The 17,279-nt window shown below is 46.4% G+C and overlaps 1 protein-coding gene across 1 annotated transcript in view; it reads left to right on the top strand.

The window, feature by feature from the left end:
- LOC144936518 (metallophosphoesterase MPPED2) overlaps nt 1-17,279 on the top strand; it is a 53,542-nt gene that overhangs the window by 21,497 nt on the left and 14,766 nt on the right. Inside the window, exon 3 of the mRNA XM_078863682.1 lies at nt 9,858-10,083. Within this exon, the coding sequence (XP_078719808.1) occupies nt 9,858-10,083 (226 nt within the window). The remainder of the gene's footprint in view (nt 1-9,857; nt 10,084-17,279) is intronic.

The following is a 17,279-nucleotide window of genomic DNA, read 5'->3' as shown; positions in this document are numbered from 1 at the left end:
ACGCCGAGTTTGGGCACTTTGCCCCCACGCATTTCCCATCAAAATATGTGTCGCTCTATAATAGCCACATGACATAACAACCGTTTATATCCACTGCCATCTATGCGGTGCTCGCTTAAAAAAAAAAAGCAAGCTCTTACGAGGAATTAATATGGCAAATCTTGCACCGTAATCGCTCAAGGACTGAGTAATGTTGTATGTTGTACCACTGCTTAGGGTTTTTGCGGTCGGGGTCTTACAATGGTGCGGTGGGTGGGTTTTCGGGGTGGTGCCACGTGTGGTTTGGCATGTGATGGCTGGCGTAGACGGCCAAGATACCAAATAGAGCTGGCAAGATGCCGGCAAATTCGAATGCCATGAGTTTGCTTCATTTGGGCCGAACTGAACAAATGTATTCAGTTCCCGTTGAAGGTCCCAGTACGTGGAGCGAAACGTCGGGCATCATGCCGAACGAGGTGCGGGTAACAACCCGAGAAACACATCGGAGAGCGATGTCCATGTTGCTAGAGATACAGAGCAACGTTTTGTTTAGAGGTTATGTATTGTTTGGGTGCTGTGGCGTGTTGTCTTGCAATTACAGGCACGGAAAAATGAAAACGTGGCAAGCAGTGCAGACCTCTTAGCGGTGCGTTTTCTGTAAAGCTCCTGTTGAGGATTGCAAGGCGGAGACTAAATCACAGCACTTTTCCACCTCTTGTGAACTGTAGTGAGAAAAATAACGGAACACATTTTTAGTTTTGTTTGTTTGTTTGCTGAACTGGCATCCAAATCCCGATTTTTAAGCGAAAGTGATAGGAATCGCTGGCTGTATGAGTCAGCATCCTACCGAGATTTCAAATCAATAATACATTATTATTTTGTGCTGCGGGGGGCAGCTGTTGGTGGGGTCAAGAGGGGGGGTAGAGCTTTGGTCAATACACTTTGTCACGTGGGATAAAAAAAACCGCTTGCAATTATAGTATTCAACTGTGTGGATATATAAAAACTAAATTACAACCGCTTTGTCAATCCACTGGTGGGTGTAGGCTTCCGTGTCTCAAGATCTTTGACCATACTTCACCATTGATGGACAGCACGAGTTGATATCATTTGCCACTAACTCAGGTTCCAAGTGCTCCTACCCAGTGTGTTTGTGTGGGTAAACTGATATGAATGTGAACTGTGGTTACAAATCAAATGTTTTTTCCAACTTAAAATTAATAACAAAGTTAAATTGCGATCATAATTGATAATTGGTTGTGTCTTCCATCAATGACTACTGGTCACAGTCATCTAAGCTCTCACAATGCAAGACATTAATATAAACTATATATACACTATCAGCAGCATTCACAAAGTAGGAGTTTCCACATTGAGATTGCGTGAAGAAAGCAGTAAAATACAAATCAAAGATAAGGAGTTAGACCGGAAGATTTTAACTACTTCGCATGGTATACAGGAGGTTGTGGGTTCGTTGCAGACCCTTGACGCCTGTATATTTGGAGTTTGCATGATCTCCCCGTGGTCGCATAAATTGTATCCAGATCCTCTACTTTTTCCCTCCACATTTAGAATCAACGTGCATTTAGAACATTTGGCTGCTTTACATTTCCACGTAATAAGCCACTCCGTTGGGCTATCATTTGTGACCAGGTTCCTTCTGAATAAGAGCTAAACAGCTCAGTGGTCCTTACCTGGTAAAATAAACAAAATGTATTCTTGGTTCTTTCGGTAAAGTCACATAGAATGGAAATAATAAAATAATAAATATATAAAACAATAAAATTCTCACGACGTTTTGTCTGCAACACAAACAATCGCACCAATCATCACACCTGATGACGATTGCTTGTGTTGCAGTCGAAACGTCGTGAGAATTTTTATTGTTTTATATTTTTATTATTTTATTATTTCCATTCTACGTGACTTTACCGAAAGAACCAAGAATATGAATCCCTGCAGTCACGAAAGCTTTAAATCAAAATTTAAACACAATGTAGTTAATAGTTCGATGCACTCTCAGACAAGGGATTTACAACAACTTTAGCAAATTAACTCGGGTGGCAGATAGAAAAAAGCGCTTACAGAATAGTAGCCAGAGGAGAACGTGTCCTATAGGACGACCCTACGTGGAGATGGAGCGATGAGATCGGCTCGTGTGCAGGAGCGAGACGGCTTGTAGCAGCACTGGACTGTGAGGGAAGTGTGGGGGGAGGCATTCATCCAGCAGTGGATAGAGAATGGTTGACGATCACCATTGCTGTGTGTGTGTGTGTTCACATAATCCTTCACGTGGCTGGTGCGGTTACACAACTGTGAGCTCTCGCAAGGCCTTTCTCTCAGTGCTTTAGTCATTAAACATGTTGGTGTTTTACACGGCACTTTCCATTTATAAACTGCAGCAGTGGCTTCCGTAACCATTTTGGGACACTGATGAAATGTAAATAGGCTAATGCTTAAATGATGATTGTTATGAAATTCATTTCCACGTCCAATTTACGTTTTGCGGTATAGTTTCCGAGAAGGTTGATCCGCTACACAACACGGCGGATTCAGAGGTGACGGCCTGCGAGCTTTTTCATATATATATTTTTTTAATTGCGGAGCACTTTACTGACAGTGTCCACATATCTGTGAATTTATATTTGCAGTTATTAAGCGAGGGCTCTCTAGAATGGCTCCGTCTTTTTTGCGGGTGTGGGGTGAGATTTTCGTGTTTTGGCCATTGTTATATTCTGATGACTGCTCAATTTCACGCCTTGAGTGGCTTTCCGCAAATTTACTGGCTGGCCCACTGAGCATGTAATCTAATTTTCTTCTCGATGGTTGCATTTCCTGAACATTGGACGCTACGTTTTCCAATCTTAACAGCTGGGCCCCTCCATTTATCTGCGGACAAATGTTGCCCCACACGATGTCACCCCGACAAGTCCAAAGTGTGAGGACGAATCATGCACTGCCATGGGTGACACGTTGGACTTGCAGTCCAGGAGTTTGCCGGTTCGATTTCCTGGCACGGCAGTTGAAACAACGGCGCAAGTTTTAAAAAATGCCTCCCTGCCTCAGTCCGTCCACCGAGCGTTATAAAATGGTTTACGCCACAGTTAGCCGTTCGGCAAGTCGCTTGCATTGAGTGTGGAGTGTGTGTGCTGCCACCTCTTCCAATACGTCTCGACCTGCGTGGAAGAGTAGGCCAAGGTACCCTCTACAGGTGGTCTCCAGCGCTCCATCTAGCGGTGGTCCTTCGGCCGCCGGGTGGTGCGAGCGGGCAATTTGTAGGAAGGAAAATGCGCTTGCATCCATTTGCTCTTTAGTTTTAACAAAGGGTGTCCGTGCGGCGCGATGACGGTCACCGTCACGTGACTCTCAGTTCTCTCTGCGAGTGCGCCCATGCACGCGCAAGCACGCACGCCTTGTACCGGCGGTGCGCAAGCAAGCCCTTTGTATCACCCGGCTCTGGGAAGGAAACTTAATGTTGAAAAAGGCTCGCAAAGAACGGAGCCCAAAAACAGCATTGACGTCACATTTTTTTCATCGTGCCGACGTACGACGGGGCTTAGTTTTTAATCCGGGAAGGAGATTGGAGTCGCATGTGTTGCTGTCAGGTGATTACGGAGCAACGCGGAGGATTTCCTCGCCCCCGGTGTGCGAGGCCCCCCCCCCTTCCTCCCTTGTCAGCGTGATGCAGTGTCGCCAGGCTACAACACAAAGTGCTCGCCACAAATGAACGGCAATACCTAGCTGATCTCGTCAAGGAGCGTAAACCATCAGGCGAACTCCGTTCATCCTCGCAGCAGCAGCAGCAGCAGCTTTTGGCTGATCAACAGACAAAGACGGTCACCGCATCGCGAGCTTTCAGATGCGCTTCTGCGGCCGTCTGGAACACTCTTCCTTCCGATGTTAGGAAGCCACTGGAGCTTTGCACTTTTAAATCTAGATTGAACACTCATTTCTTTAGAACTGATTTTGTAGTAATAGGTTTTTACCCTTTCAACTGGTATAAAAACTGACACCTTTATACAAGGCATCATGTTTGCAATAACCACAACACAAGCAGTCAAAATGCAAACAAAAAGAAACAACTCTGATAATGATAATGATATGCACTGTCCTTGAAGTTGATTGGTCCACACCCGAGACAGCTTTTCTTAGAGCCTAGTCTCCATTGGTGTTGGACCATGATGCCTTGTATAAAGGTGTCAGTTTTTGTACCAGTTGAAAGGGTAAAAACCTATTACTATATATTGTAACTAATTTTGTGTTTAGTTTGTTGTCCTTCCCCCGCACCTGTGATTAGCACAGTTGGCTACGTACTATGCCTCTGCAGAGATCCTGGGCACCGATTAGTTATTCAGATTTTGGAAGAAAAAAACCGTTCATCTGTCTAGCTGTCCATCGTGGTTTGGATTGTTGTTCAGAGCGATGTCTGACATTTCGCTCCACGTGCTGGGAGTTGCTTCAGGAACTGGATCATTCGGTTAGACCCAAATAAAGCCGACCTATGGCATCCACAGCTTTCGGCTTCGAGGCACCTTCTATTTGGGTTGTGGTTTCTTCAGCCACTGAGTTGTTCAGTTCCCCCACACTTGCAGTCGCAGTTCCTGAAGAAGGCACGTGGAGCGGAATGTCAGACATCGTGCCCAACAACACGCGCGGTACGATACCAAAGCGGGGTCGGGGAGCCGTAATAGCAGCACAACTGCAAAATCCTAACCCAGTCGTCTGTATTTTTTTTTCTTTCCAGCTTCTAGTGTCAAATTGCTTTGCTGTCTTAAACAGAGATTTTATCTGCAGCAGTGTTGACCTCGTAATTGATGACGACGATGATGACGACGACGACGATGATGATGATGACGACGACGACGATGACGACGATGATGACGACGACAATGATGACGATGATGACGACGATGACGTCTCACCCCCTCGCCTTAACGCCTCTCGCTGCCCCAGAATTCCGGTTCGCCGTAGAGGGAGAGAGACGGTGGCGCGAGAGTTCACGCCCGCCCTCTTAGCGGCGGCTGTTCGTCGCGAGGCCGACGTGCGTCCTGAGGAGGCGAGGGGGGCAGGGGCGGGGGGGGGGACCGCCCTCATCCCGGAGGCGGCTCGAGGAGGGATCCTATTTGACCGCGACGACCCTTCGGTGTGCCGCACGTTCAGGTTGCGGCGCTGAGCGCGACGGCGTTCCCCCGCCGCCCATCTTGATCGCTTCCTCGGCGAGGTTTGGAAGCCGTCCTCGGGGTTGGCGGCGGCGGGTGGCCGCGCCCCCCCCACCCCCAGCGGGGGATCGTCTTCGGTGTGCGTCGGAACTTTTCCTCTCAGCATAGCTGTGCCAGGCTGTGAGCGACGTGTCCGGGTGGACGAGTTGCTGCATCAACGTATTCGGCTCCTCCGCGCCGTTATATATACATATATTTTTTTATACATTACATTTAATTTCATTTATTTAATATATATTTTTTACGTGCTTTTTTTTTCTATCTGATGAGTCGGAAGCCTGCAGTATATGAGTGTGAATCTCCAGGCTAGATTACCCAGATCACTAGTGGCGAGAGCCTCACAGATGGAATAACGCTCAACGCGCATTCCCAATCAAGAAAACCGCACTTGGGTTATCAGTGGGGTCTTTGTTTTTGTTGTTGTTAATCTGGCTGCTGAACGCAAGCAAGAGGACCCAAAATGCTCAGCAGCAAGCAACAGAGAGCGGGCTATTTTGGTGTAATGGGTAGGAATGAGTACGTTTCCTGAATCGGGCGAGGTTGTAAGAACTTGGGAACACGGACGATGGGAGGCAACTCCAAAGTGGAGCAGCACAGGGAGAGAAGCAGAGGGAGAGAAGCATGGTGGTGGTGGTGGGACACAGCATAGATGAGTATGGGTTGTGCTTTTTAGTTCTTCCTGCTGGGAAATTCTTGTATATTCACTCGTGGATCTTATTTAAGTGTATTCTGGTACGCCTTTTGGCGTCCTCTGGTCTAGCACCAATTGAGACGAGGCTCAAAAGAAAGCTGTCTCTGGTGTGGAGGACAATGCATATTTTATCGGAGTGTGTTTTTTATTTGCATTTTGACCACAAGTATTGTGGTTAATGCACACACGATTCCTTGTAAAAAGGTTTCAGTTTTGTTGCCAGAAAAAAGGGGGGAAAACCCTATTATCATTCTGGTCTCGTTCGTCGACATATTTGCTACAAATAGATATATCGCAAACGGAAACTCCTCGCCGGCATAAACAACCGGAGCATTGTTGCGAATTAAAATTTGAGATTTTACGCAATAGCAAAAAATGAAATGGAGACTCGTCACCATCAAGTGGTGGGGCGTGGGGAGCAGTTGGCGTGAGTCACGTTGGCCAGAAACCTGTGAGTGCACTGACAAAGACGCGAGCGAGGACAATGATACCCGCTAAATAGGTATGGGCGAACAAAAAAAACACAAGCAGCGCATTTTAATAACTGTGGGCCGCTGCGAGTTATCCAAATCACACCGGCCCACGTTCACGGTGTTTAAGATTCGAGATGAATGCCAGAGGCTCCCAACAGCCAAACGAAAGCAACTTATCGAAGGTTCTTAGAGTCGCGGGAGAAATGTCCCAAAGCTGCCCCGCGCGGCCGCCTCGTTTTTACCGATTGCTGGGACACTTGAACAAACACTTCACGTTGCTTTGAGTGCCGTGTCCTTAGAGAATCCGCTGAAGCGGTGGCGCCAACAGATGCACTTGTGGCGTCTCGTCACGCGCTCGTCAATGGTGGCCGCAACGTGGGCCCCACTCACATTTCAGCGGAGTTCACTTCTGAAGATTCATTAATTTTAGCTGCTCTCACAAACAATTGATTACTTGCTCTACCCTACCTGCCCTTATGGGTGGGGTGGTCCTCAATGTGTTAGAGGTGCATTATAAGTCACCCGCTTTCCTGGACATCTGTGAAAAAGAGTTTCAAAGCTCATCGGATTTCTCCAGGATAAATAAAGATTCAGATTCGGATGAACGCAAGCGTTGGACATTCTTGCGTTCTTTGTGTGGACTGTGCTTTCCCAGTATGATCACTCCTGCTATTGATGGACTTCTACGTCGCTTGATTAATTGGTTGGAACAAGAACGTGAAATATTGTTTTACATTTAATTACCCTTCTACTTAATTTCGGACTTTCATTCTTAGACTTTGGGAGGGCTTGTCGCACCGAAACACAAGGCCACGCTCAACATTTCCACTCCGCTTTTTTATTTGGGATGCTGCCACTGTGTAATGGTTGGCGCAGTGGATTTGCAATCCAGGGGTCAGCTGTTCAATCTCCCGGCACGCCAGTTGATAAAACGAACAGATTTCTTAAACCCCCACCACCTGGCCTCTGTCCACCCCGCAGTATTAATGGGTTCACCACAGTTGGTCAATTGTGTCACGGGGTGGGGTGCAGTGTGGGTATTCCAACCCTTTCCGAGATGTTTGGCCAGTGTGGAAGAGTAGGCCAAACATATCCTCTAAATGAGACCCTTCCTCCAGCAGTGGCATGAGCAAGAAATTGCCTCTTTAAGCTTTTTGACGAAAATCTGCGAACCAAATAATTTCTACGGCGCATTTAAATTTGATTAAGCTTAATCGGGACATGTTATTTTTTATTTTGGCGACTGTCGCACGTGAGCTTTAATTAATCGTGATTTTTAGGGGCGTTTCTTTTTGTTTGCTTTGCAACATAATCCGTGTTCATTTTCTTTCGTCGCAGCTTTGCTTTCGCTGGCGTGGAGACTGCAGTCACGAGGGGCGTGGGGGTTGGGGGGGGAGTTCGGTGTGCTCCGCTCGCTCGCCCTCACTCTCATGCCTTCAGCACACTTTTGACATTTTGTATTTCACGATTAGCTTCACCGTTTCATTTTCTTTTTTTTTACGTCAAAAAACAGTGCGGAGCGAAAGAAAATCCAATCATTTAAATTTTAGTTTTTTTTTTACATAACAGGTCTGAGTTATTTTACTTTAATTTAGTCTCCGTACCGCTCGGCTGCCTTCACTGTATGCATAAGTATAATTTTACACTTCATTGGGTATTGTATAATGGCCCTGATGGAGAGCTACAGCCAAAGTGCATAAGCAGATGGAATACTAACAAGTAATGTGCAGAATGCATGATAGTATAGCTATGCAAATAGGACATGGAATAAACACAAACATGATTTAAAAGGTGATCCAAAAAGGCGAAGTTGCAGCTCTGAAATTTCTTGACTTACTCCACTGCTGGTGCCAGGGCCTCCTCGATGGTATTTTGGCCTACTCTTCCACACTGGCCAGAGCTTTTGGAAGAGGTGGGGGGCGGGCACCCACACTTTACTCCAACGTGCACGACCTGCCGATCGCATAACCGCTGGGTGGACCGAGGCGGTAACATTTGAAACGTTCTGCCGACCGTTTCAACTGCCGCGCCGGGGAGAGAGAGACGGAGAGAAAAAGTTAACGGCTAATGCAGTCGCGGGAATGTATTCAGTTTGCCCTGATCTTCTGTAGCAAGCTGATGTTTACAAAAAAAAGGTGTTGAGTGGGTGTTGAAGGATAATACATTACTGGGGGGGGGTGGGGGGGGGTAGACACTTTAATGGGCAGGTTTGGAAGCGCATGCTTGTACTCCTACTGCTTGGGTGTGTGGCCTCAGAGGATCCTGCAGGGCAAGTAGGATAGCAAATAGATCTTCGACCCACCTACCTATTTACACAGTGTGTTGATTTACGTGCGATGAAAGAGGGCCGTTGCCCGAAACGTTGCCTGTTAAATATTTTTTTGTTCCCTTTTCAAGGCAGCGTTATTGACAAACGTGTTGAAATTATAAAAATGTTGATTGTGCTTGTTCCCCACTGCAAACACGGTAGCACCACGAAATAATTAATACACGCGCACACACGGTGCGTGTTAGCCCCTTGATTGCTTTGACATTTCCCAACCACTCTGATTTCCGACAACACGGCGAACACCGATTATTTATTTATTTGTGTTTTAATGCATCTGGACAAACCGTCCAAAGTGGGTTGTCAAACCCACATTCATCGTGGGAATCATCCTTCAGCCACGACTTATCCACTGCTGGATTAAGGCCTGTCCAAAGCCATCACCATTTCTCACGGTACCACAGTGCAACGTTGTTTTTTTCCGCAGGAGCTTCTGAAAGCAAACATCGCGATGGCCGCCGGTGGTGTGTTAAACCTTTCGGGCCCCTGCCCAGGGCATGAATTAATTGCACAAGAAAGTGAAAGCAGCCTGAGTGCGATGGTGGTTTTTTTGCACGCCGGCTTTGTACAGTTATTCCCTCGTCGTTCACAAACTTGCTTTCCACGATTTTGGCTTTTCCACCAATCGCATCTGGAACTCTCTACACGACTGCATTGAGAGAGCGGGAGAGAAAAAGTGATGAGAGAGAATGTGATGTGAGAAAATGTGATGAGATAAAGTGATGAGACACATCATCACCATAGTTTATATACGTATTTATTTCAGTTAATTCATTACAAAGATAGGTTCTCGTAGGCCAATATTATTGTTTGTGAAATGCGCTGTTCACAAGCATCTTTCAGAACGCATCCCTCGAAATTAACGAGGGAATCCTGTATTGTGAACACAACAATGGACTCGCGCGCGACCGTTGCTTGCAACGCGCGCTGCTAAATGCGGCTCCACCTTTCCAAGGTGGACGTCTGCCCGGTTGCGCTCCCTCCTATGGCGCGCGCCCTCTCACCATCGCTCCTCTCGTCTTTAACGCCCGAACTCGTGACGGCGTCCTGCCCCAAATCCCACTTACTTTCCTCAACTGTCGATGGGTGAGACACCGCAGTAGATCCAGCGACCGTACGGCCTGTGGTGGAACCGCGCCCCTTTCGTCTGCTCTGTTTGCCCACCGCAGGCAGCTTGCCGTACGAGTACAAGGTGGTGATCGCTGGCAACCACGAGCTGACCTTCGACAAGAACTTCATGGCCGACCTCATCAAGCAGGACTACTACCGCTTCCCGTCGGTGACCAAGCTGAAGCCGGAAGACTACGACAACGTGCAGGGGCTGCTCACCAACTGCATCTACCTGCAGGATTCGGAGGTCACGGTCAAGGGCTTCCGCATCTACGGCTCGCCCTGGTGAGTACCTCGCGCTGCCCCCAAAGGCACGTGCCATGCCCACTGTGGCTCTAATGTGTCAAAGCAGCCCAGTTTTTACGAAAGTCAAAGTTAAAGGACTAGAATGAGCCCTTAAATCTAATGCACAATGTGAATTTATGTAAAAAAATCAAGTTTGGCTGGAAATTCATAGATTGTTACTGGAAGCTTTTAAGTTGAATTAACCTCTTAGTAATTACTGGTATGCTGCCATTGAGGGTGTTGTAGTAAGTGCACGAGACTTGTAATCCAGAGTCACCGCCTTTGACCTCCCAGTGTTGCGTTTGAAATCGTGTGGCAAGTTTCTTAAATCTCCCCCGCACCCCCCATCGTCTCTGTCCACCCAGCAAGTGTAAATGGCTACACCACAGTTGGATCGATCGGCAGATGGTGTGTGGTGGGGTGAAGCGTGGGGACTTTCACCTCTTCCAGGATCCCCGGCCGGTGCAGAAAGGCGGGTCAAAATATCCTCTTGCAGGGCTCTCTGGAACTTATTTTAGTTGGGGCCCATCTACCAGCAGTGACGTGAGCAATACATTGCAGAGATTTACCTCTGATAAACTCTTGAGCAATAATATTAATAATATGATTGTCTTTTTTGGATTCATATTCTATATCTTTAAGATCCTTGGCAGATCTGTAGGGAGTTAACTTTTTGTTCGAATGATGCTCAGGAACAATACAGTACAGATGATCCAGATTAGCGCAGCACAAATACTTTCATTGTAAATTCAAATACAAGGCACATTCATATGTCTGTCTACTTTGCTTGAGGGAGAATGAATGCAAACGTTTCAGTGTTCAAAATCCGGTGACTGTCAGGTAGATTTTAGTATATATATTTTGTTGATATTTTCAATAATTGCTAATTCTTCTTGCTTCTATTAGCCATTTTTAATGGGAAAATATATTCACTATAATTCGTTGTTTTTTTCTGCTTCATGAACTCAATTGCCTATAATTCTAATTATTCTCATAATGGTTTAATTATCCTGAAGGTGTCCTGGTAATACACTTATCCACCTTTTGTGGCAGTAATCCCGGAGAAAGGTAAAATCAAACATCATCGCGACTAATATTATTCATAATAAAGGTTTTTTGGGTTAAATCGCGTAAGCAGAAATGTGTCGTAACAGCAATGACGTCATCTTGCTCCGTTTAAGACCGGCAGCAGGTGGGTGGCTTCACTATTCTGCCAAATCTCCCGATGATGCTGGTTGTAATTACCAGCGAAACGTCGTACTACTCAAATTGTAAATATTGTGGATTTACTCTCCAACACACGTCAGACGCTGTCTCCCCGACAGACCTGGTCTTCACCTGAGGACGGCTGCTTGCGTTGTGGCCGAAACGTCGTGAGAATTATTTTATTATGTTTTATTTTTATTATTTTATTACTTCCCTTCTACGTGACTTTACCGAAAGAACCAAGAAGATGAATCCCTGCAGTCACGAAAGCTTTAAATCGAAATTTAATTGACGTTTTGTTTACGTGACAAATCCCTTACTAATTGGCGGCTGTGTTGGGTGGTGGAGGGTTACGACACATTTATACTGATGCGATCTAACAAAAAAAATCTTAACTCCCGGTCAATTGCATTTGAAAACCTTCAGAATTTATACATTTTTTTCATTTCGTACAAAAACGTAGCCACGACTGTGAATAGTTGCTTTTGCAAACTTGCTCGAAATGTAAAGTGCACACTTACATTATAACGGGAGCACAGCAGTGGACTTGTGCTTCATTCGCACGGTTTGCAGATGCCGCTAAATGGCAGTTGGCAAGATTGTTATCACAGTTAGCAACTAATAATGCTTATTATCATTGTTATTCTATTCGGTGTGCGATTGGTTCGCAGAAACCCATTCGCCACAACAGATAGATTTGACTTTCCCCCACGAATGGCAAAAAATGAATGATTATTGAATCGAATTATTGTGACCATGAATCCTGAAAGTTTCATGACTCCCAGAGGGAGTGAATCACTGCCTGCCCAATGCACGCACGGACGCACGTGTGCTTCTGTCCTTTAACTTGTACATTTTATAACGCTTAAAAATAATACATCCAGGGCTTTCGACGCGGGCTTAACCTAAAGAAATTGCCGTGGCTCAATTAGAACGTGGACCACGGCTTTCCTTCTATAAATTTGAATCTGTCATGAGGTGACCCACATTATCGAGGGGTTACCACAATTGCTCACGCCACTGCAGCCCTACGGATCATCGTCAAGACCGACTCCTCGGCGGTGGGGCTCTCTAATTGACCCCCGCATCGCCACGTGGCCCGCTTTGTTATGGCTGGAAATAGATTTTACTAGATTTCGGGCGAAGTGTCGCTACTGAAGTTTTCCCCCGTGCTCAGCATTCCGCCGTTCTACCCTGGAAAGCGAACCCTACCCAGGAGGGCAAAAAAACTGGCACTGGGTCGGTTAACGCGGCACGCAGCTGGCAGGCGGCATTTCCTCTGTATTTTAGGCCCAAAGCCAAACACGTGGGAGCATGTGTTTTACGTAACAGATCTCCGGAGCGTTCGCTTTAGCGTGGAGATTTTTTTTTAGAAGCCCTTGTGATGTGCCCCCCCCCCATTACTACGAAAGCCTCTCTCTCTTTTTTTCTTTTTACCTGCAGGCTCCAATAATTAGCACCGTGAGCGAGCGGGGCCAGAAGGCATTGGGAGGGCTATATCATCACAGACCCAGTTTTGGAACCTTCCACCAGATGAGTGGATTCTGCTTTGTGAGAATCAGCAGATTGGTTTATTATTTATATATATAATACAATGCATACAAAATATATAGTGCTGTGTCCTTCAGACAACTGCTTTGTGTATTTTTTTTCTCTCCAGATAATTTCAATGAACGTCTCATGCTTTAAGGAAAAATGTACAATTGAGTCTGTAATGTAGCAGGTAACCTTGTCTGATTTCCAAAGTGTACGCATACATACAAACATACTCGCATATATACACACACACACACATACTTTTATGCACTTGTTCATTCACAAGTCAAAGGTCACCCAGACATGTAGAATGTGCAAGCAATTGCCATTCCCGTACGCTCCGTCTCTATCTCTTTCATGGACACATGCAACACAATATACATTTAATGGTAAGGGCATTTATTCGTGGGCTGAACAAACAACATAAATAAACCCGCTTGTCCTTTTGCAATCATTCGCACAAAACATGTCCTCCGCATGAAAGACTAAAATTAGTCGAGCATTTAGCCGAGCTTCTTAAACAAAGGCGAGCGTGAAAGCAACGTTCGCTCGCCTCTCCACCTCGAGCCCGTCGCGAAGGGGCCCCACCTAACTGCTGAGCGGTCGGTAATGAGCGTCTGCTTGACTAATTGCCGCGGAGGATACGATGCAGCGTGCTGCGGCCACTGCCGCTGTTTTAGGTGCACGACCATCTGTTCGCGGTACAAACACCCAGCGCTTCTCCTGAGCGGGGCCCCCGCCATACAAATGAGCTCACCGTTGTCTATCTGGACGGCAATGAAGTGTGTACAAAGCAGCTTCTGTCCCGTAAACCCGCCTCGGGAGAGCAGTAAAACTCCCATTTACCGAGCGTCCGTCTTTGTCTCCGTGACAGAATGATCAAAGCGCTCTGTTCAATTAGCTCCCACAGCAGTCGTTCAGGTTTCATGTTGGGAGAAAGTGATAAATCACCGGGTCATTTTTCTTCGGTCAGAGACACCCAAGCCGTGCGTGCGTGTGCGCGCAAGTTGCACGCGCAACTTCGGCAAAACTTGCCGCGTTATTGCACGAGTCCGAAACGATCGCCGTGCCTTGAAAGGTTATAGCGTGACGAGCGGTCTGTTGCCTGACGACTGCTGCCAGCCTTTGTCTAGGCTGTGTTTTTGGAAACAGACCCCCGGTGGCGACTGCTCGGATATTAAATCTGCAATCGGCGTAAATTGAGCATCGTCTGTCGCTGCGTCGCACGAAACACTGCACAACGGGAACGGGTTTGGAATGAAAGAATGAATGGGTGAATTTGAATGAATCGGACGCGTCCTGGTTGCCGCACTTGTCCTTCAAACAATAGCGGGCTTGCAAGGAATGTCGTGCAAAAAAAGAGCATTTCGCCAAAACACAAATGAGAAGGAAATCTACGGTAGCCATAGAACAGCAGCAGCAGTCTGGTATGGATGTGCATACCTGGAAACTGGGTCCAAAACACGCCATTCGAGTTAGATTCCTGGCCATGGGTAACATCAGTGGCGAGTGCCCTCCCTGCCCCCTCACCAACCTGCATTGACCAGTGCGGTGAAGTATGGCAAAATTAAAATAAAAACTCGCACGACCTGGAGAGGCCTTAATCCATTGGTGAATTGATATTGGCTGGTTTTTACTATTTTTTACATATATTTAGACAATGCATTGTAAAATGACCTGCTCATAACTGAGCATTGTATGGACCAACACTCGGGTAAAATATTTATTTATTTATATTTCTTATGAAGATGATATTGTTCGCACGTTGCCATGATTAACGCCGAAGTTAATATACCGATAGTCACCTTAACCTTGGCAGGCTAAACGCGCGTCGTCAACCTGACAGCACGGATGGCTTCCGACGGCCTCGTATCGACGCCGTCGCTCAGAGCCATTTGAGGGGGGGGGGGGGTGGTGGTGGTGGGAGTGAACCGCGGCGGCGAGAGATGGGCCAAGTTTCCATCGGGCGGCCGTCAACCAGCGAGCGAAGCGACCGGTCGTGCCGCCCTTATCGCCGCGACTCTCTCTCCAAGCTGCATGGTCGGTCGCCCCGGCGGTGGCGGCGGTGGTTGCTGCTGCCCGTGTCGAAATGCGAAGGGGCCATTCGACCGAGATCGACGCGCTCTCAAACGTCGCTTCGGCGGTTCGCTCGCCACGGTGGCAGTTGCGAATGTGCAAAAATAACGGGGGGGCAGGGGGGGGCGGAAGGGTTGGGCAAAAGAATCTTCAAGAGGCGTTTTTAGCAACCCAGGCCCCTGCGGAGATGGGCAGCGTGGCAACGCCGCGCAACAAGCAGGCGGCACTCATTAACGGAACACCCCAAAAATAAACGTGGGTGCCAAATGCATTAGTAACACATTTTACAATAATTAAAGTCACGCAAACGTTAATGATGATGATTTTTGGCTCCAAAATAATGGGAGAAGAGCCAAAGGAGGAAAACGTGCAACGGCGTGCAATCAAGAAGCCAGAATGCTAATCGAGCTCTTCTTGAATCTGCTCAAAGGAAATGGCCAACGGGTGGCACTGAAACATTCGTTTTCATCATCATCAATCATCTTTTGTCGTCATCAATGATGAATCCACTGCTGGATAACCCAAGCCGTCAACAATCCATCCAGCTCCTGCACATATAGCCAATTTGGAGTGATACAGTGGCGAGATGTTAACTATCTCGCATGGTATGGAGGAGGTCGTGGGTTCGATCCCGACCCTGATCACTGTATATTTATTCTCCCCGCGGTCGCGTGGATTTTTCTCTGGGTCCTCTGGTTTTTCCCCTCCACATTTAGAAACGTGTGTCTGGAGTATTTGGCTGCTATAAATTTCCACACGGTGACAAGCCGCTTTGTTAAGCCGTCATTTGTGATAGCCAGCTCAGTGTGCCTATTCCTGGTAAAATAAAAACAAATTTAAGTTTAGTTTAGATTTCATTGCTCCGTCTTCATAGTTGTTTTAACAGTGCTTAGGGCACATGCTTGGCTATTGTGCCTCTGCAATTATGGGTCTCAAGTATTGATGGATAGTACCAGTGGCTAGGACATGCCATCCGTGATCGTGCAAATAGCATTGTCGTTCCAAAATAAAAAATACTTTATGTATACTTTTTTTGCACCTTCTGAGAAATGTTAATACGGTACAGTATTGAAATTTTATTTCTGCAGATTGAATGCATCCGTTCCGTCATGATGTACGGATGTCCCTGTTGTAACTCACCCGGCAGGGCATGTACTCTGCAAATTTACATCGCCAAACTTAAAATATGAATCTTAGTGAGTCATGGCAATCCGGTGTGCATGCAAATTGATTCGTGTTTTTTTCACTCCGGGCCGAGTCTACGGTTTTTGGTTTGCAGATCTTTCCCTTGTGCGGGCGAGTAGGTTGATAGATATATAGTCGGTGTTTAAAGCGCAGCGCATGAAACGAATAATTAAATAAAGCAATTTGCTTTGTCGCACCCTGCCATATGTGGTTTAGAAGTCCACGAAAGGTTCTGTCAATATTTGCGTTCTTTGTTTTCAAAAATAATTGCTTGCCCAATTTAACAATTTTTATTGTGGGCTAATTCTTGGTTTTATCCTGCGTTTTATTTTCCCAGAACATGGTTTTAACTTCAGTTGGGAAAAACATTTTGCGGATTAATATAATAACGGTGCATAAACTGTACATATACCTTTTACTATGTTTATTGTTTACTGTTAACACTTTTACTGTGACCTTTGAACCAGAGGCATGTACTGCATGGCTCTGCTGGTTATCTGTGAACAGAATGATTTATATGCTAAAAGAGCTCTTCACACACACAAACTGTGGGAATAAATAAGCCTTTGAGTGGACATGAAAGCCCAAAAATAATCTGTAAAATTCACATTCAAAGATAATGTGCAGACAGCATAAATTTTAAACTCATTTAATATTTCGTATGCGGTTTATTATCCGTTGTATTCCTTGCGTGCGGCACATACATGGCTATTAATATATATGCAAGCAACGTGTTATATCCACAATGCTACCGAACTGTGAATTTTAATGCACATTATTATAGAATGACTGCAGCATGCTCAAATGTATGTAAATGAACGGCTCAGTACGGGCACGAGAGAAAGGGAGGGAAGAGAGAGCGAAAAAAAATGCAAGCGTGTTATTATTCAACGTGCTTAACCTAGTAATGTTTGGGGTTGGGGGGGTCACGGCTCTTAGCCTTGAACATGCCAGTTGGGAGAAGACTAAATAGTGAAGGGGTTAGAGCTGGGGGTAGGATGGGTGGGCTGCTGGCGGTGGGAGATTTAATCCGGGTTAATTACCAGGGCCTTGCCCCCCCCCCCCCAAAAAAAAGCCCTCACGGGAAGTGTCAGCCCCCACCGCCAGATGTCACGCGAGGTCTCAAATCCCAGTAGAGATTATTAATTTGCCTTGGAATACCGCTGCCCAGAGGCGGTGTGGCGGCAGCGAAA

Source organism: Lampetra fluviatilis, chromosome 16 (genome assembly GCF_964198595.1).
Source record: "Lampetra fluviatilis chromosome 16, kcLamFluv1.1, whole genome shotgun sequence".
NCBI lineage: Eukaryota > Metazoa > Chordata > Hyperoartia > Petromyzontiformes > Petromyzontidae > Lampetra > Lampetra fluviatilis.
This window is presented reverse-complemented; position numbering and strand designations above follow the sequence as displayed.